A 20,973-nucleotide genomic window follows, 5' to 3' on the forward strand; every position below is an offset into this window, starting at 1 on the left:
TTTCTGTGCAGTATGAAATTTAACCTTTTTCCACCAAAAGTAAGTGAAGAACTAGTAAAACATGACGCAGAATCATAAATAAGCAGCTAGGCCTATTGTAGTGTCTCAAACAATTAAAAATACAACATCTGTAAATATACCTACGAAGATAGCTTGGCTTCTGTTACATTAGGGCTCCACTTTTTTACTAGTCATACAGTAACTAGGTGTGCGTGAGTCCTAAGCTAATACAGTACCTCACTGCTACTTTGAACCGTTGCTCGATATTTCGCATTGGTCATAGTAAAAAATCTAACTAGACAAAGCCTGGTCACAATGAAACTACATCCAACCTGAAATACCGTATATACTACAGAAAACTTCCAATAGAGCCGCTGTACTGTACAACTCTCTGCACGCAAAATAAGGCTTCCGGACGGCACGTTGAGCCAATGCAAATATACATACACACACACACACACTCTCCGCCTGCATAACTGCATAGGTTACGATTATCATCGAAACCAAAAACATAAGACTTTCATGGCCTCAAAAGACATGCTGATAATGTATTACAAATTTGTCAAGCACAAACGGTGTTGTAAGTCATCCAAAGGTGATCTGTTGTTTGTACGAAGCTTGAAAGAATATGTGTTGGTTGAGTTGAGTACATTTTAGATAACCAAAGTGTTCATTTTACTAACAAAACGGAAAAAAGAAAGTAATTTTTGATATCAAAATGGTACTTGTAATTTATACAACAGTAAAATTGTGCACATGAAAATATAAATGTGAAATGGTACATTCTGAGGCATATTTAGGCTAAAAATTAGGTTTGTAAGTAGGTCTACTAGCTGTACAGGTACGCACACAGTGCCATCCACCACCCCCCCTCCCCTTCCCCCAACATGTGCACTCAAGGGTTATCACCATCTCACACATTTCTTTCGCCTTGCATTGGTGAGAGGATATGAAATCCTCTTTGCATGGGTGTAAGGAAAATGTTTTGTTTCTAGACATATTATTTGTCGATCGATAGAACCCATGAACTTTCCGCCCCTTTGAAAACAACAACGACAACACACACAGTTGCACCTGTAAGTCTCAATTCGCTCATGCTAACTCGAGGTCAAAATATGAGTACTTTTTGTATTGTAAACGGCGTTAGACCTTTACTCCCGGAGAGATGTAAAAAGGCAATAACTGTCATTATTATCTTTTTGCTTATCTTCATTATTATCGCATGTCCCCGTTGGTCTTGGTCACGGAAGTTCAGCGTGAGTTTGATCGTGAAAGTTCAGGGTCTGGATTAACTTTTGTAATTGTCGCGCACAGATGTTCTCGCAGACTTTAAAGTGCAATTGCGTACCCTTGAGAATTAGGTTGGAAGGTAACGTTCGATGTCCTCGGCCCATGGTATCACACTCAAATCCGCAAAGGTTACAACAAAGTACATCGTCTGTGCACATGATACCACAAAAAGATGCCATTACACTGTCAACCAAAGGGCACTTTTGTGTAGTACTGTAACAAAAGAACACATTTTAATTGCAAAACTATACAACAGGTAATTTTTCATTCAAACACTAATTAGCACTTGCTCTTTATATCATAAAAAAACGATAGGGCTCTTCTACTCAATGTGGTACTCATATACATCCAATATTAGATTGGTCCAAGATTTTCTTCTTGAGATATCGTGTTTACAAGCGATGCGTCACACACACACACACACACACACCCATGTTGTTTTACTTTCAGACCGAGGATCCCATTGTATTTTCCATTGTTCAAATCCACGTACCCTAACCTTAACAATACCCCATACAATAGAATTCTTCCGAGGACGTGGTGATTCTTTAGAAATCACAACCGAGGACCTGGAATTGTTTTGTTCAAGTCCTCGGTCACACAGAAAAACAAACGCACCCACACGCACACTCTCCGCCTGCATGCGTGCATAGGTTACGATTATCATCGAAACCATGCAATGAGGGAGGGTTATTGCTCCAGAAATTGATCTTGAAATTTTGAATACGAAAATTGTGAGCATACAACATAGAACATTATGATATGATAACTTAAAGTTCTTAAAGTGTTTGCCCAAAATGTAGCTACACTAGACAAAGGTTTGCTCAAGGGCTCACATGATGTGAAATGCTGCAAAGTAATCATGACATAAGTTATTTATAGCATGCTATAGGTAGGGCAAATACAGCAGATTTTTTTAGTGAGACGTTTACTTAGCAAATGAGGGTCTTGATATTGTGAGGCATGGCTAAAAGGCACTAAAGGCTGTGTATTGGCTGAAGTGATAGAATTAGTCTCAGCAGACCGTGTAGCGCAATTAGTGTGCCAATTTTTAAATTAAAAAAAAATGGCCAACTTGTTTCCCACTTATCAATCAATCCTTTGGCATTTCAATCTTTGGGGCCTGGTAGTCCATCTAACTGCATTCACCAGTGGCTGTGAGGCGATATCTTTCACAAAGGTTGTGGGGTATGCAGGTCCTTGTTCAGCCGCTGAGGTATCTTTTTTTTCTCAATGCTAGCCAACAAAAGTCTTGATCCTTGATCATACTTCATTATGATTTTCTTTTTATATGAACAGGAGTTGCAGCAGAAGTAGACTATGAGCAAGAGGTTCTGATCAAGATGACTCTATTGATTATCCTGTTGATGGCAGTGATATTCTCTCTGAATAATGACAAAGGTCATTCGGGGTCGCCAAGTGTCAAATTGTGAAAACCTTGTAAACACAATATCCCAAGAAAGGAGGGTCAGAACTATATCGTATTTGATGTGTAGAAGTACCACATTAAATACAAGAAGCTTATTGTTTTTGGTCGGAGTAAAAGGTCAGTTAAGGTCACCAGGGGTCAAATTGTGAAAGCCTCGTAAACACAATATTTCAAGAAAGGAATCATGCGCAGACCTCATATTTGGTGTGTAGAAGTACCACATTGTTTAAAAGGAGCCTATTGTTTTTGAAGTTGTACCTACGATCTGTCAGTTTTCTGGCCCTACCCGCATGGGAAGGTGCTTCTTGTGATTTTCTCAAACCTAAAAATATATATTTTTGCCTGGTCACTGCGTGTTTGACCAGCTACATTTGTGTTAAAAGGTGAGTCTCGAGGCAGACTTCGGGAGACGGATAGTGTGTTAAAAATGCATTTATTCAAGTTATGTTTATCACAACATAAATTTGTTGTTTTCTTCGAAAAATAACACTGCTTTAAGAATCCAGAAACTCTTTAAATATTCTTCGGACATTCCTCTATTACTTCAGCCAACACATCATGGTTCTTAATACTGTGTTTAATTATTTTATCATCTTTCTGTGACAAGGAACTGCTCTGTTTGAATTTTCGAACAATACAACGTATAAGAGTGACGTTATTTGTTTATTGTTTACTCTTTACATAACACCTCTCTTAGCACCCATCAACTATTAAACTATTCTTCAGACGTTCCTATATATCTTTCAACCAACATTACCTGGTCCTAAATAGCTGTTAGTGAAAGAACATTTAAATTATGTTATCATCTTGCTGTGGCAAGAAACTGCTCTATTTTCATTATCGTACAACGTATAAGAGTGACGTCATATGTATATTGTTTACTCGTAAAATAACCTCTCCTTGCATTCAACATTTCTTTAAATATTATTTTGATATCCCTCTATTACTTTCAAACAACACATCCTGTTGCTAAATACGTGCAAGAACATTAAAATTATTTCGTTTCCATGTTACTGTTAAAAGGAACTCCTGAGTTTTAATTGTCGGTAACAGTGACGTCATATTTTTATTGTTTAATGGTAAAGTATTACCTCTTTTAGCATCCAACCACTCTTCAAGTATTCTAAGGACATTTCGTGACAACATCCAATCAACAAACCTTGTTCTAAATAGGGTTACTAACATTTTAAAACTATTATCATGTCGCTGTGAATAGTCGTTGCTGATTTTTAATTTAGCCCATCCTCATTTGTTGTTTACACGTAAGATAACATCTCTCCAAGCATCCAACAACTCCTAAGATAATATCAGGACATCCCGCTATAACTGTCAACAAAAATATGTAGGTTCTAATAAGTGCAAGAGCATTTAAATGCCATTTTCATGTTGCTCAGGACGGTTAAACTTTACTTTTGATATGAGGATCTCTTATTGAGTATAAGAACCCGATTGTATGGTAAACCGTTGTTTTGCAGTGTTATGGAAAAAAATCAGAACGGTCAGAATTCAGAAACTTTATGAGAATGTTATAAGCTAAATTCAGCACACCAATATGACAAAATGAACACGTTATCTATATTTAAAAATCAGTCTACTAGACATAGCATCAACATATGCATGGCAACTCAATATCAGCTAAAGGGTTCTTGTGTCATTAACTTTTGAATTTTAATATGGCGAAACTCGAATAAAGTTGATAAAACTTGTTAAAGTTTTGTTCATTTTTTATAATTTAATGCTGTTATATTTTAACGTCAGATGGGGATGCCCACATGTTATTTGTCGGGGCCTGCTTGGTATACAGCACATAAACATACAAGTTATACATGTATTCAGTGTATATAACTGATCCCATGTTTCCATACTGAAAGTGACCGCAGTACTTATAGGAGATGCTCCCTCAGCATGTATATTAGTATTCTATTGGTCTATCTCTTGCGTCGCTCTCGCAGCGTTGTGCTGGACTGTCGCTTTCCTGTTTAGCTTCACGTATGGACATGGATCTAGACCACTGAGCTTATTTCTGGCTATTATACGTAATACAGGGCTAAAGCCAACTCCGGGTTCGTGGGAATGAAGCAACGACCGAAAGTTTTATTGCGATCATATCCCCCCCCCCCCTATCCTCGTACTTGTTTGTCCTTCGTCCAGCTGCTACTGCTAACCTTTGATCCCTATGAGGTCAAAACTGGGAGCTGCAAGACAGCTACTCGTTAAAAAGTAGCGACACTTTTATAGTAAGATCAGAATTGGACAAAATCAGGATCGTCGCAGAAGATCATTTGTCTTCATCCAAAGTGGTTCCTCGGTCATTTGTTTGGTTACTTGCTCTCGTCCACCGATTTTCTATCTCCAAGATGTCGATTGCGTTTCTCAGTGGGTTCTTCGTCTACCTGACACTAATCGGGCAGGCAAAAGCTGGTGCTAACGAATTCCCTGATCAAGGTAGGACACTTGTAGGCTTTTAATCCTACAAAATAGTTGATAACAATCGCTATAATTTATATATATATATATAGATATATGTATATATATAAATATATATTTATATATATATATGTATGTATGAATATATATATAATTGAAAATGAGAAGGAAAATCCAGAACAGTGAAAAAACTTACAGCCTCCACCGGGATTCGAACCCGGGCCTCCCGCCTTGTACGCGGACACCCTAACCAACTAGGCCATGGACGCTGATCCATCCAGGGGTTCGAAACCGGTAAGGAAAGTCGTAAATTCCCTGTAGGCTTTTGACACCTGTATCGAACAATACTAGTTCTGTTTTTGGTGACATATTTAGATATTTAGATCTATAGATCAAACATGATGCTAACCAACTCGAAAATCATTTGTAATTCCTAAAGCCGGATCTCGAAAGAGATACTTTGAACAGACTTTATGTTAATGAATATATATATATATATATATATATATATATATATATGTTACCCCGGGGAATCGGGTGACGTAGGTATGAGCCAATGTATAGGCCACCTGAGGGGTAGAAAGGAACAAAACTCGGAGCAAAATGAATAGTACAGCAACACAATGTCATATGGTATATCAATGTTTGTTTACAACCCTTTAATCTAGAACATAATTGTCCTTTACAGCTCTCTGTTATCATATCAACCTCAGTGCAACATCATGAATTTATTGATAAACAGATAAACCTAATCAACCTACAGATAACACACACTCACGCATAGACCAACAAACATATCCACACAGCTGCACAAAGAAGTGTTAATATTTATTCTAACATCCTAATCCTCTGCGCACCCCTAGACTAGCAACTTTTCCCTGCATGAACTAGGGAGCTATCTTACTACTTATTATTAAAACAAAAGGTTTCAATATAGTTGTACCCACACGCTACCACTGCACAGGCAGTATACAGCTAATAAGAACAATATCTCTACCTGGTTTAGGATTGCCATGGTAACCTAAACAGTTCCACCAATCCTGTGCACCCAGACCTCTGTAGGGGGTCTACCCTATGCAGCTTGCTGTGTAGCTCCTTTAATCAACCCCTCTTCCAATAGAACAATCCATCTAATTAGTCTATGCAGCACAGGTTATACCTGCTTAGTAATTTGACACCATGGGCGTAGCTGCAGTGGCTTCACCATATCAAATAACAATGTACCATACAGGTAACTTACAGCTTAAGGCTATATGAAGGACATATAAAACTACTATAAAAGGTGCACTTCAATGTCTTGACATTTCTATTGAAAGCTACCATGAATACTAATAATAATACATCAAAGGGGTAGAAAGGAACAAAACTCAGAGCAAAATGAATAGTACAGCAACACAATGTCATATGGTATATCAATGTGCCACTGACGGGTCATTGAAAACGTGTTTTCTTACAACACAAATTTATATTTTCCTATTGAGTTTTTCGTTTCATTGAAGGACTTGACCTACTGGTCGGTATGTTTTAAACTAAGGAGTCCAGTAACAAGTTAATTGATGAACCTCAAATTTTTAAAGTACAATGGCTGAAAAATTAAAGAGATACAAATCTTCAACATGGACTGATAGTAGTGTGTTTCAGTATATATATTCACATACACATGTTTTCATGTCACAAGTTTGATCTGGAAATTACCGTACGATATATGTCTCCTCATTATTGCGGCTTTTAATCTGCAGGGACATTTTCCAACTTTTATGTCAATATTTCTTATATCGATATTGTTACATTTCCAAGTCAAAATTTCTACGTTTTGAGTCGAAAGTTCAACCTTTAAGATTCATCTCGGAAACGTTACATTTGATCTTGAAATTTTGACCAATTTACTTCACACGGTTCACACGGTTCACGCGATAATTCTGCACTTTGTTCATATTGCGATCTCAGCATCCGTGATGCATGCGACGTTTTGGGAGTTATGGCGTGGTAGTTCCACCCCTTCTGACCTTCCCTAGTTGTCTCTGTGAAACCCTGGTAACAATGTTTCGGTCATAATTCTCGACTCCACCCCTAACCCCTACGATCCCCTCCTCCAAATGCCATGAGGACCATATGAAGCCGGATTTTCCTACGTAAATCAGTATACATGACCACCAAGGGATTTCATATGCAACTTTCGAATATCAATTCCGTAATGTAACCTACATAACAGTGCATGCTAAAGAAAAACTAGCAGTTAGGGGGAACGGATTTTATGAAGGGTTTAACGATCGAATGTTGTTTATGATAAACATGCGCTTCCCGTTAGTGTTCATTACTTAGTTCGAGCGCTTAGATTGTCATTGTCTTCTTTTTAGCAAATATTTTGGTGCTTCAGTGCTAATGATCCTTCCGAAATGTAAACAGCTATGTTCATGTTGTTCATCGGCAGGTTGCAGTGCGCAGCTAGACTGGACGGAATTCAACGGTCACTGCTACAAGTTAGTGACCGACAGATTCGGAGGACAACCCGCTGACTACACGACGATAAAAGATTCATGTGAAATTGTTGGCCCACTCGAATTTCCATTTGACTCTGCCGTTGTAAAGTATGCATACCTTGCCGACATCCAGTCCATAGAAGAAAATGACTTCATTGCCGAAGTGCTTGCCGGTGGAAATCGAGCGTGGCTCGGGGGTCAGAGAGTAGGCGGTAAGTTTTATCTCCTGCTTTAATTGCACAATGCATCCATGCGGATCCATGGGTGTGTGTAGAGTGTTCCCATTAGCACAACTTTGCGTGTAGACCTAATTATAAACCCAACTTAAGGCCTAAATATAAAGCAGAAAGCACCATTTGGCGTCTTATATTTTCATTTTCATCTGGGGCGGATACAGACCCCTTATATGGGAGTCGGCTTGAACGGCCTCAGAGTCACACACCCTCATTTTGTATTTCCCTACATCCACCCCTTTTATGTCCGTGCAATGCGCGACCTTTTTATATCATATGTGATTATGTCATGACGCTAAGACATGTTATGCACCCACTGTGAAATTTCGATATATGATCTTAAAGGTATGTCCAGAGGCCAATACAAAATGTACATATCAAGATCCTTTTTGGTTACGATGGCTCAGTTAACCTTTGCAATCTTGCTGGCGTGTGTGCGGGTGGCGATTTTTTTTTCCCAGCGCGGTAAATGCAATAATTTGCAATCCTCGCTTCACATTGGCTGGGACTTGCACTTTTGATGCTGAACTGGCGACTGTCTTAAGAAGACAACTTTGTTAAAAAGTTTTTTTCTCTGCTTTTGCGCGGACTTGTTCGCTCGTAAAACAATACTGCGACCATGGACTGTGAGTGTGCACGTCGATGGCTGTCCTTTTTTAAAGGTAAGGATTACTGAGGTTCATGATCCATAACTGAAAAGCCAATAAATTGAATAAGTTTGACAAGGGTGAAGCTTCGAAGTGATGGTGGAACTTGCTGTACAGATAAGTACTGCGATGCAATGTACGCAGATTAGTACAGCCTTACATTGTTTTTACAGCATTTTCTTCAAACGTTAACATTAAAATAAGGAAATGGATCAATTCATTTAGTTACGTTGATGTTATATGGTGATATTTTGTATCATCTTCAAAATGTTTCTGTTTGATTTAAGTTCTTTAAATTTACAGCAAAAGCGTTGTGCGATACATAACCACAGACCCTCTAAACCCGTGGCATAACAAACCGACAAATAAATTAACTTAATTGACTCTACTCAAACGCGTACATTCTGCTGCTAGACTGTTTTCCTTTCTGAGAGTAGCAAACTGGCCTTGCTTAAGTGCCAAGTGGTATGTGATGAGCGATTATGTGCAGCTGCTGCTATAGTTGATATTGTAATGAAGCTTATGTATACGGACCACAGCCAATCGGAGCGAGGTATGCAAATCTTGGCCTTTACCGATCACCGAGCTGGTGAAAAAAACGCGTGCGGGTGTGTTTGGGCATGTCTGGTGACATGGTACAAAATAAATACCTGTCACCAGTTGTGGAACAATATAGAGCAATATACAAAGGTTGTCAAGACAATGGGTTAGAATAAAGTGAAATGTCATCGGTTTTAGCTAATATAATAGAAAACAAGATTGTTTGGGTGTGTGGGAGGGTGCGTGCGTGTAGGTGTGTATACAGCCAACTTATTAGCACGATATATCAAGAAGCACATGTTGAGTCAATGTCATGCTTAGCGGGTATATACCCCATATTGCGTCGATGTGCCCTACTGTTTGTGGTTCCCATCTCATGAATATTAATAAATCAGGCTTAACGTAAAATTCTTAAAATGTCAGTATCAAATCAGCAGTATGTGCAATTACGTTAATACATTATATGGTGACGAAACTACATTGTACGTATATGCTCTGTGCAACAACAACTTTGACATCATTAATATTCATGGTTGTGGGCTTAATTGGCAGATTTTCAATATATATATATATATATATATATATATATATATATATATATATACAGGGTTATAGCCACGCCGGCGGCGGCCGGTGGTAACCGCCACTCACGCCTGCCGGCCGGCATTGGAAGTGAGTAAACAGTCCACTGGCCGGCACAAAAAAATAGTAAAATGCTTGTGAAATACAACATAAGTAACAAATTTATCTTTCCCTTGCCGTAAAACATGATAATAATGTCACCTTTTTCCCTGGACCCCACCAGGGGCCCTTAAGCGGGCTCCTGCGCCCCCGGCCGTGAGATGGTAGAGCTTCGCTCGCTACGCTCGCTACGCTTCGCAAATTTATTTAACCAGCACTCACAATCTCCTAGCTATAACCCTGTATATATATATATATATATATATATATATATATATATATTGATAATTTAAAGTATTAATATAGTATAAAGTATTTATATAGTATCGACATGGTGTTTAGTTTTGGTACAGTATTTGATGATGATAATGATGATGATGATGATGATGATGATGATGATGATGATGATGATGATGATGATGATGATGATGATGATGATGACGACGACGACGACGACGACGACGACGACGACGACGACGACGATGACGATGACGACGACGACGACGATGACGATGACGATGACTTACGCAAACTGCTCGACTATTGCGTCTCGTTCCACTTTGTTGGTTGTAATCCTCATCCGTCAACAACAAATTTATATATTTGCGATACAAATTGCAAATAGGATGTGGCTTGACCAAGTTTCCAGCATTGCTTAAAGCATATCAACTTCAGTTGTCACCGGACTACATACTTTAATAAAGCAAGAATAACGAAAAGAAAAGTAACCCTGACTGTGTTGTGATCCATAATATAATAATGTTCGTTCTCTCCTCCAGACGGGTTTCAATGGGTCATGAAAGATGGTGACACCACGCCGTTTACATTCACCAACTGGAAACCTGCTGACCCAAACAACAAAGATGGCAATGAGAACTGCGTGGAAATCAACCGAGGACCTCCCGGGAAGTGGAACGATCTTCTCTGCGAAAGAAAACTCCCAGGTGTTTGCAAATACAGCATTGCCGCTTATGCTGCTAGACATAGTGGACCGAATTAGTTAATAAATACTATCCTTATCACTCTGTATTGTATTTTGACATTTTAATGGCAGTACCCCGATCATTCACCCTTCCCTCCGTACGGTCCCGCCAACCCCAACCGCTCCCTCGCCCAAGTAATAAAAGCAGTGAAATATATAATATAGGCCTATTTTTGCTGAAGTGCTGTGGTTTGTTGCCAGAAAACCTTATAAGAAGACCTTTCCAACGGTAATCAGTTTCTCACGGAGATGATGTTATGTACGTATATATTAATGGATACTCTGTAAGGTTTTAGACATCAGGATACACACTTCGAAAGGTTTAGAACACCGTAGCTACCGGAGAAGTAAGACGGAATCTTATAAGATACAAAAAAACTCACATTCATCATTAATTAGAGCCCTTAATAACTGCATTATACTAATTGAACTGTTTAATATCCACCCCTCCGCCTAGTTCATGCACCAGTACGGATAGTTTCACGTTGCACATGATTCTCTGGGGACATTTCACTGACTTTAGGCTTCACGATCTCTCTTTAATCGAAAACCATTTCATTAAAAATGTTAAAATCCAACAAGCGCATTATAATCCAGTAACTAGTACCTTGGCATGTTTATTAACATTTGTTACACTCATGAATCATAAAGAAATAAATGTGCTGTATACGTACGCTGAACGTTTTTGATTTTTTGTTATATAAGTTTTCACCTGTTATTTTAACCAGTTTACGCAGCCCAAACCACTGGACCTCTCAAAAGTTCCTCTTTTCAAAATATTAAAATACTGTCAATATAATTACCCATAAAGAGCAAGTGCCAATTAGTGTTTGAATGAAAAATTACCCCTTGTTTAGTTTTGCAATTAAAATGTGTTCTTTTGTTACAGTACTACACAAAAGTGCCCTTTGGACCAAAGGCTTTGGTTGACAGTGTAATGGCATCTTTTTGTGGTATCATGTTCACAGACGATTTACTTTGTTGTAACCTGGAATCACAGTCACGTGTCCTAATGTCCCTCCAAATTTTACGGTCGTCCCCGACACATGACTCGACACCGTAACATGATCACACTCAGACGTTACAAGAAATATGCAAGGTAACCGCATATAGCATAAGCTCGTGATTACATATTAGTTCACCCAAAAAGTTGGGATACAATTTGTAAAGGTTGCAGTTAACAATATAAACTACTGTTGCGTTAATTCATTCGGTAGGTCATAAAATTTGAAGTAAGTGTTACGTATAGCTTTTTCATCACGGACAACCAAATAGTGCTTGCCACTTTGTTAGAACCGGAAGGTCTTGTTCCATTAAGGGGGTCTAAATTTATGTATGAATAGTATGTAATAGATAATAATAGAAAGAATATAACGTTTTTGCAAAATTCAGCTTAAAGTTTGTAACCTTTACGGATTTGAGTGTGATACCCTGGGCCGAGGACTCCGAACATTTCCTTCCAACCTAATTCCCAAGGGTACATAATTGCCCTGCGAAAGCATTAATGCGCGACAGTCATAGGCGTACGGGACCATTTCAGTTTGGGGGCAGAAACTTTTGTGCCCGAAAGTTCCCGTGACACTATCTAAGCGGAGCGCCACCATCAGTTGGCGCGTAGCGTACAAGAATTTTTTTGGCAAAAGTGCCTCTCAGATTGCCGGAAATGGCACTTATGAGGCCATGCAAGTTGCATCTTTACATTCTTTATTTTATAATTGCACGTTTAGAAATTAACACTTCCCCAAAAAGTTGGTAAATTAGAAGAAGAAAAAATGGTAAACTCACTTTAAAGGGGAAAAATAGGACGGTATATTTTTTTTACCGTATTTATTATTTTAACACAGTACTCAGCTACCTCCAGAAAAACACACATTGTAGACGGGAAAATGTCGCTGTGTCGGGTGAGACTGCAATTTGTCTCACAAAAAAAGTATAAAAAATAACAAAGAATATGATAAACCTGTACTTTTAGGCTTGTAGGCCCCCCCCCCCACCATCCATGAAAAAGAAAATGTTTCAGTATATACACTCATGTCAGGGATGTCCAGGTATACAGTTGACTAATTAGAAAAAATGTTTACTGCTGTTTTTTTTCACTTCAGAGACTGCGAATCTCCATTTATATATACTCTGTATATCTATATATATATATATATATATATAGATATACAGAGTATATAGAGAATACATATATATATATACAGAGTACCTGTACAACATATATATATATATATATATATATATATATATATATAGGCTGCCCGAATTTTTCAGGACTTTTGCCCGAATGTCTTGTCCTCTGGAAATTTGGGAGCAGTCTGCCCACCCCCCCCCCCCCCCACCCCACCCCCCGCCTACGCCTCACGATCAAACTCACGCTGAACTTCCGTGACCAAGACCAACGGGGACATGCGATAATATTGAAGATAAGCAAAAAGATAAGAATGACAGTTATTGCCTTTACACACTCCCAGGAGTAAAGGTCTAACGCCGTTTACAATAAAAAAGTACTCATACTTTGACCTCGACTTAGCATGAGCGAATTGAGACTTACAGGTGCAACTGTGTCAGTTGTCGTTGTTGTTTTCAGAGGGGCGGAAAGTTCATGGGTTCCATCTATCGTTTGGAAACAACAACAAAATCCTTACACCCATGCAAAGAGGTTTTCTTATCCTTTCACCAAGGCGCAAAAAAATATGTGAAATGATAATAACCTTTGAATGTACATGTTGGGAAGGGGAAAGGGAAAGGGAGGGTGGCACTGCAGAGTACCTGTACAACATGAAGACATACTTACAAACCTAATTGTTAGGCTAAATATGCCTCAGAATGTACCATTTCACATTTAATTTTTTATGTGCACAATGTTACTGTTGTATAAATTATAAGTACCATGTTTGATATCAAAAATTTAGTAAAATCATTACCTACATGGTAAAATGAACACTGGTTATCTAAAATGTACTCAACTCAACCAACACATATTCTTTCAAGCTCCGTATAAACAACATAACACCTTTGGATGACTTACAACACCGTTTGTGCTTAAAAAAAATGTAATAAATTATCAGCATGTCTTTTACGCCATGAAAGTCTCTTGTTTTGGTTTCGATGATAATCGTAACCTGTGCAGTTATGCAGGCGGGGAGTGTGTGTGTATGAGTGTAGGGTGTAGGTGTACCACATTAGGTAGAAGAGCCCTATTGTTTTTAGAGGAGGTCAAAGGTCATTTAGGGTCACCAGCGGTCAAATTGTGAAAACATTGTTAACACGATATCTCAAGAAGGTAACCTTGCACCAGTCTTAAATTAAGTATGTGGTTGTGACACGTTTAATTCAAGATCTCTGTTTGTTTATGTGGAGGCCAAATATCATTTGGGGTCACTAAGAGTTTTTGTGGTAGATAGAGGTCTTTTGGAGTAACCGTAGATCAAATTGTGGAAATCGTGTTTTATAATTTACTGTATCTCCCACTGTTCAGCCTATTAGATAACATGTGCGTAACGCCTCATAAGAGTAGGAGAGAATGTTGGCATTTTGGAATTAGGTTACGGGCATCCATAGAATCCGAATTCAGACGTCGTGAACAAATTGCCTATACCTATGCTGTGCCGCTGACTGCATATATGTTGTTGAATTACAAGGGTGTGCTGTCTGTACATACGACGTTTCTATTGGTATGAACGATATCGATGCGAATCATAGGGATATTATTTGCCTCCGATTGTTGGGAGTTTACAGTCGTATTTCGCAATTGTCAAGATTCAGTGCCAAATATGGATCTAGTTTTGTTGGTGGAGATGACCAAACGCCGTTTACGAAACTTAACTGTCAATTGCCTAGTTAGATTTTTATCAATGACCAATCTCAATGTAAACTGGTTCACTATAGCTGCACGTGCATTATGTACAAAAAGCGTTCATGTGCGGAGATTGTTCACAAACTTCATGGAGCATATAAACAAACAGCGAAAGCATCATTAAAAGTCTAAAATAACAATTTCTTACAGGGAACGAATTAAGTAACGTGTTTCAAAGGCATTCGTAAATATGTTGGGTTCAAATATTAATTTCTCAACCAATTACAAAGGTGATTAAACATCTAAAAAAGGTGATTAAACATCGATATCACCACGGCCTGGTTATGCGCAAACATTCCCCACAGAGTGGAGTATAGTACTAGCCGCCCGGTATTGACTACAAACAATAAACATTGGTCATACCCATCTGAGTAGTACAATTGGGTCCGTAACACAAAAACCTGAAGGGAAAATGTTTCGTTTCAGAATACCAATACACTTGGTGGAGGTGTGTATTGCCACGCACAGTAGTCGGATCTGGATTTATCATGCCATAGTGTAATTGTACATCAAAATAGTGGTTTGGGCCATTTATATTGTAACAGCTATTTCTGGTTAACAAGCAGAAGTCTAGTGCAATGAAGCCATCGAAACCTCAATGCGTTTCGCATTCTGGTTGCCCTTGAGTTTGTGTTGCATCTGAGGGAAATGACTTTACTGGTCTGTGTATTAGAATATTCACCAAGTTAATAAAGTGACTTGAGTTGATGAAACTCATCGAAGTTAAAAGAACACTCCTCAGGAAATATTAGAAAGACAACATAGGAATATAGCAGTGCTTTTATTGTTTTAAAACATATCGAAATTGATTTTGTTCATAAAGTCATTCTCACAGGTAGAAAAAAAAATTGAAAATGTCCTCAAGTTGCTAAGAAATATTCAAATTCTTGAATTTGTGGTACGGAATGCATGGATGATCCATTTTTTTCGAAAATTTTCCACTGTCCTTCGAAGTTTGTGTTCGTACCCCACCCCCCCCCCCCACCTTCTCCTGCCAAACCTTCAGAAGTTTACGAAAAAGGAGACAATCTGTCATTGTCTTCCCTGGGAATTGCTAACTATCTGTTCTAACGGAACCTGTATAAACAGGGTAGTACATTCACCAGTTTTCAATGGGGTGTAGAGTGACTTTGAGACCGACTAGCTTTCTAGAGACCGATTTCACTGACTGCCGAGTAACGTTCAAAATGCAAACCAACAAGAACGGCAACCTATTTTATAATTAAACCTCCAGACTGCTATTGGTTGGGAGCACCAGGCACGTAGCCAACCCTTCGTGTGGGGAAAACCAAATTTTTGTCCACATTGTGACGTTAACGCTTGCATTGATATCACTTTTCATGACACTGTATAGACAGACGAAAGGTCCGTTCTGAAAGGGTGGCCTTTGAAAAAATTTATTTTCCCTTTTATATATTAACGATATCGAACATATACAAATGTAATATAGTACATATAGCCCGTATACGCAAGTTTCTCTCATACTGTATCACAATATGGACCTAAATGGAGATGCTGTGTATGTATTTTTGTTTATTTCTCCTTTCTCCTTTCTCCTTTCTCTTTTCTCTTTTCTTTTCTTTGTTATTTTTCTTCCCCGGAAATTCATGTCGGGACACTTTGTCAACCAAACAACCCCCCCCCCCCTCCACCTATGGCTACTCCACTGGGGATTTCGTTGGAGACCATTGTCCTCCGAAGCTGCAGCTTTTAATAAAACTTACATTCGGAAAGAGGATTACTCTAGATTTCTATTCAATCTCAGGTTTTTTGTTCCAGGCTGAGCCCTGGAACCATTTTAGTTGCTCATCTGTTGACCCAGTTTTGACCCCGACAGAGATTTATGAACCTTTCTTGTTCGAAGTACAACTCATTGCTTCCCAAGTCTGCCCTTGTTTGCCTGTGTGGAAGAAAGTAATGCGCACGGTTGGTAGAGTAACTTAGGCCTAGGCTATTCCCTTAAGAGTAGATATTAGCAGGCGCGTATGGCCGTATGCAGGAGCTTTAAAATCTGGGGGCGCGAGTTACTATCTAAGTGGAGCGCCACAATCGGTTGGCGTGCAGCGTAGAAGAAAATTTCTGGATTTAATACCCACCATATCACCGGAAATGGCACTTCTCGGGCTTGAAAATGACCAACCACTTTTGCCTGAGAACCAAGTATTTCCCAATAGTTTTTTTTTTTTATCCATAACCTTTTTGAAGATTGTCACCAGTCACACATCATGGTCGACCTCATCGCATATCCTGTGGATCATTGCTTCTGTAGGTGATTCTACGTCGACGGCCCATTATACCCGTAAGCCCCACTTTTCAAGATTAATTTAGAAATTAACATTGGATAAATGAGTTTGTAGAAAAAAAGGGACAACTTTGTAATGTTAATCTAACAGAGTACACCTCTTAGAGCCAATGTCATAGAACAAGCCCAAATCAATAACTAAAATAACAACTTCTAAGTCTGAAACGTTCAAGAAAGTTTTACCTACTGTAGTATGTGTCGACAAATGAATACAACGAATCCTTCTTCGACATCAACAGGCAGCTAAGATTACGTTACACGTCATAGCTTAGATTTGATTCAGACATGGAATGCAGATTTAGATTGAAACACTTGTTCTGGGATTCTTGTTTATACCAATTGGCTAAATCCAAGATAAAATTAAAGCGTTTATCAGATTGAATAAAATGTTGATTTTATTTCTGATATGCTGATATTGAGTTGCCATGCACATGTTGATGTTTACGTAACATGGCCTAGGACAAAACTTCCTACTAGTTGCTTTATTGTAGGAACTTCCACAATACTAAATGATTGATGCCTACAATACCGAATGATTTAAACTTACCCCATTACCATAGTTCCACAGTAGCTCTTACTCAGTGAGATTCTGCAAAGCTGGGTACTCATATGTTGCTTACATCCATCAATGAATATCAGTTAACAGTTTTCCAGTCAATACCAATCCTTCTTTTGATTCATGTATCACACTACATAACCACTCGTCAATAATGGAGTTAAGTAATGGGACTTGGGTAGGGGTGTGTTGTTAAGGGGAGGGTGTGATGTTTTTTATGGTTTTTGGGGAGGGAACGACGTGGTGCTTAGCGGATTCGGGGAAGGGTGTGGAGTTTCCCAGCCTTGGGATGGGTGGGGTGTGTACCAGTTTTGGAAAGGGTTATGGTATTTGGAGGGATGAGGTGGTTTTACTGCTTTGGGATGGGGACTATGACCAAAAGCGGACTTACAGTACACAGGACATGTTTGGATACATTACGTAATATGGATACTCTGACCAAAATTAATGAGTAGGGCTGCTTTCTTCTTCCTTTGCACATGCATAGAGACAAACATTAGTCAACAGTGGAAAATAGAATTGCCGGGTCTTTTATTAATCTTGTAACTGTAACAATAAAGCACTTAAAGTGACAGAAAAAAAGAGAGAACAAAAAACATTTGGTGTGACACTCTCCATGCATGAAAGAACATGTTTTAATGTCCTGTGAAAATATGGCTATAAAATATAAATTACATCGATCACTTCAAAGTGAAATACTTTGATAATATGAAAGGAATAGCTTAACAAAATTTGAATAGTTCTTGAAATGAAACAAACACTTCATACTGTAAAGACTTCATACAATAATATTGTCTGAAAAAAATATCGCACGCAATGTCAAGTGCATTATGACTGGAAGGGGTATTTCAAGGTGGCATAGTGAAAGGCATGACAGAGCACAAACAGTTCAGGTGGCAGGATGGATAGTTTTGTAACTTTGAAATGGTGAAATATAACTGTGACATAAAGCATAAGATATAAATTAAAAAGACAAATATAGAAAAGTAAATGTAAAAGTAGAAAGTAGATAAATGGCTTTAAATTTTGGCATATAACTTGAACAACCTGGTCTTCTTCAGAAATAGGAGCACTAATAGCAGCCAAACGATCCCTAATTTTAAAACATTTAAATTCTTTACATGGTTTTACATATTTCTGAAACTTCCTTGAGTGATAGAGGTTAACCTAGTATTGCAATGAATTTTAATACAGTCTTTTTCTCAACCTAATCTAAACTTATTCTTTTTAACGACAGACAAAAAGGGGCCAAAAAGATATTATTGAGCCACGAGGAAGTGGCAAAAACATTCATCAATCTGAAGAAAGATAGGCAGAGTTTTACTGTGAAAGAAATATCCCCAAAAGGTAAGTTGAAATTCTACAATACTTCTCAATGTGAGCAGTACATAGGTTAAGATAGGTGCAGTGAGAAAAAAGGAGAGAGAATAAAAAAAATGCATCCTGCCTTTGCGAATAAGTGCATGCCAATTATGTTGGTCCTGCAAAATATGTCATGTGATCCCTATCTTTTGAAGTAAGAGGTGGAGACTTACAGCTACAGAAGGAGATTAGTTGGAAAAGGAAACTTCATCTCGGTTCAGATTCTTAAACAAATTCAAGGAATATTCATGGAATAAAATTCATGGAATATTGGTAAGGAATTGTACATTTTGTTGTCATGTAACTATCAATTTTGCTCTGAGGAATTCAGCCTGTTCTTAAAAATAAACCTTACTTTAAAAAGAGGTGAACACTGCAATCCATTTCAGGTCCAGCAATTCCAAGCAATACCTCTTTGTTTTTTATGACACAGGTATCCATTTATTAACCTTAGTCGTCACAGGTAATTGAGGTAAAATGCTCTTCCCATTGAAATAATGTAATCAAGCCTGCATTTGTACCTTATTTCCTTTCATTTATCCAGTTAAACAATGTGTAATGTATGTGACACTGTTTGGTTTCCTAGGAGTTTCCTGGAGCTATGTAACTGGACAAAGTTGCTCGGGAAAGCTGAGGCCAAGGGCACAGTTAAGACATTTCGTTCTAAGTTTTAAACCTAGAAATTTGTGAGAGTATTTCTTAAACTCTGGTAAATGTTTCACTAACTTAAAAATACATGTCAGGTGGAACTGGAGGGAGTGTACTTAGTGGGGATATACACTGTTATAAAACCACTGGACAGGAGATGTCTACTTTAACATCAAATATGATAGTTACGACTTATTAATGTTAAGAATGGCTACTGTTTTGTGAATTGAAATACATGTCAGTTGGTAATTGGATAGTAAAGTGGGGATACACACTATTATAAAATCAATAGACTGGTGATATCTACAATCACATCATATATGACAGTTAAGAGTTATTAACGTTAAGAATTACTGTTGTAGTGTCAATGTAGCTCTGTCACTTTACTTTACCTTAAAAGTATCATTTCACTGTAGGACATCTCATGCTGCTTTGTAGGAATTTGCAAGCAGAATGCGCTACAACATATAGTGTGGTTTGGAAAGACATGATAGACATTATACTCATCTCCCTGAATCTCACCCTAAATAAACACGGCCTGACAAAATGATATCAATTCCTTTTGGGAACTTCTCTTAACACAAAATGCGCAGTTTTGATAACTTAAAGTTCTTAAAGTGTTTGCACAAAATGTAACTACACTAGACAAAGGTTTACTCAAGGGCTCACATGAGGTGAAATGCTGCAAAGTAATCATGACATAAGTTATTTATAGCATGCTATAGGTAGGGCAAATACAGCAGATTTTTTTAGTGAGACGTTTACTTAGCAAATGAGGGTCTTGATATTGTGAGACATGGCTAAAAGGCACTAAAGGCTGTGTATTGGCTGAAGTGATAGAATTAGTCATGTAGCGCAATTAGTGTGTCAATTTTTAAATTCAAATAAAATGGCCAACTTGTTTCCCACTTATCAATCAATCCTTTGGCAAATTCTGCTCATAGTAGTCTTTGCCTCAATCTAGTAGTTGAAGAGTAACCAGTCTCCACCCCAAATTTCAATCTTTGTGGCCTGGTAGTCCATCTAACTGCATTCACCAGTGGTTGTGATGCGATATCTTTCACAAAGGTTGTGGGGTATGCAGAGGTCAAATCGTGAAACCCTTGTAAACATGTACACATACGTTACGTCAGATTCATGAAAAAACTGCTCATGTAACATCATCGAAACCACAATGCATTTTTGCATTCTGGTTAATACAAGATTCATATACATAGTAAACCTACTATTTTGCCTTAATATGTTTATTTTTTTTGTGAGCGTTCCACCTTTTGAAGTTGTACCTACGACCTCAGAGTTAACCGGCCCTACCCTCATGGGAAGGTGCTGCTTGTAATTTTCTCAAACCTTAAAAATATATATTTTTGCCTGGTCACTGCGTGTTTGACCAGCTACATTTGCGTTAAAAGGTGAGTCTCGAGGCAGACTTCGGGAGACGGACAGTGTGTTAAAAATGCATTTATTCAAATTATGTTTATCACAACATAAATTTGTTGTTTTCTTCGAAAATAACACTGCTTTAAGAATCCAAAAACTC

The 20,973-nt window shown here is 38.2% G+C and overlaps 2 protein-coding genes across 3 annotated transcripts in view; both read left to right on the forward strand.

Moving 5' to 3' along the window:
* The window catches only part of LOC139979823 (lectin BRA-3-like), a 64,474-nt gene that overhangs the window by 2,760 nt on the left and 40,741 nt on the right, over nt 1-20,973 (forward strand). The window contains exon 1 of one of the 2 annotated variants that reach the window (XM_071990970.1): nt 18,710-18,773. The exons of the other annotated variant lie outside the window; for it this stretch is intronic. The gene's annotated coding sequence lies outside the window, so the exon portion shown is untranslated. Of the gene's footprint in view, nt 1-18,709; nt 18,774-20,973 lie in introns of those variants that run through there. 2 annotated transcript variants of the gene reach the window in all.
* On the forward strand, nt 4,944-11,382 carry LOC139979825 (lectin BRA-3-like). The gene is made up of 3 exons (XM_071990973.1): nt 4,944-5,164; nt 7,578-7,838; nt 10,507-11,382. Exons 1-3 carry the CDS (start codon nt 5,077-5,079, stop codon nt 10,725-10,727), a joined length of 570 nt encoding a protein of 189 aa, XP_071847074.1. The 5' UTR covers nt 4,944-5,076; the 3' UTR covers nt 10,728-11,382.

The sequence above is a fragment of the Apostichopus japonicus genome, chromosome 14 (genome assembly GCF_037975245.1).
Source record: "Apostichopus japonicus isolate 1M-3 chromosome 14, ASM3797524v1, whole genome shotgun sequence".
Classification (NCBI taxonomy): domain Eukaryota; kingdom Metazoa; phylum Echinodermata; class Holothuroidea; order Aspidochirotida; family Stichopodidae; genus Apostichopus; species Apostichopus japonicus.

What these genes read in the sequence shown, in the direction of transcription:
- LOC139979825 (XM_071990973.1), top strand. Translation starts at nt 5,077, where the DNA reads ATGTCGATTGCGTTTCTCAGTGGGTTCTTCGTCTACCTGACACTAATC. An exon ending in TAACGAATTCCCTGATCAAG is followed by an intron (nt 5,165 to 7,577) that starts GTAGGACACTTG and finishes GTTCATCGGCAG; the next exon opens with GTTGCAGTGCGCAGCTAGAC. An exon ending in CGGGGGTCAGAGAGTAGGCG is followed by an intron (nt 7,839 to 10,506) that starts GTAAGTTTTATC and finishes TCTCTCCTCCAG; the next exon opens with ACGGGTTTCAATGGGTCATG.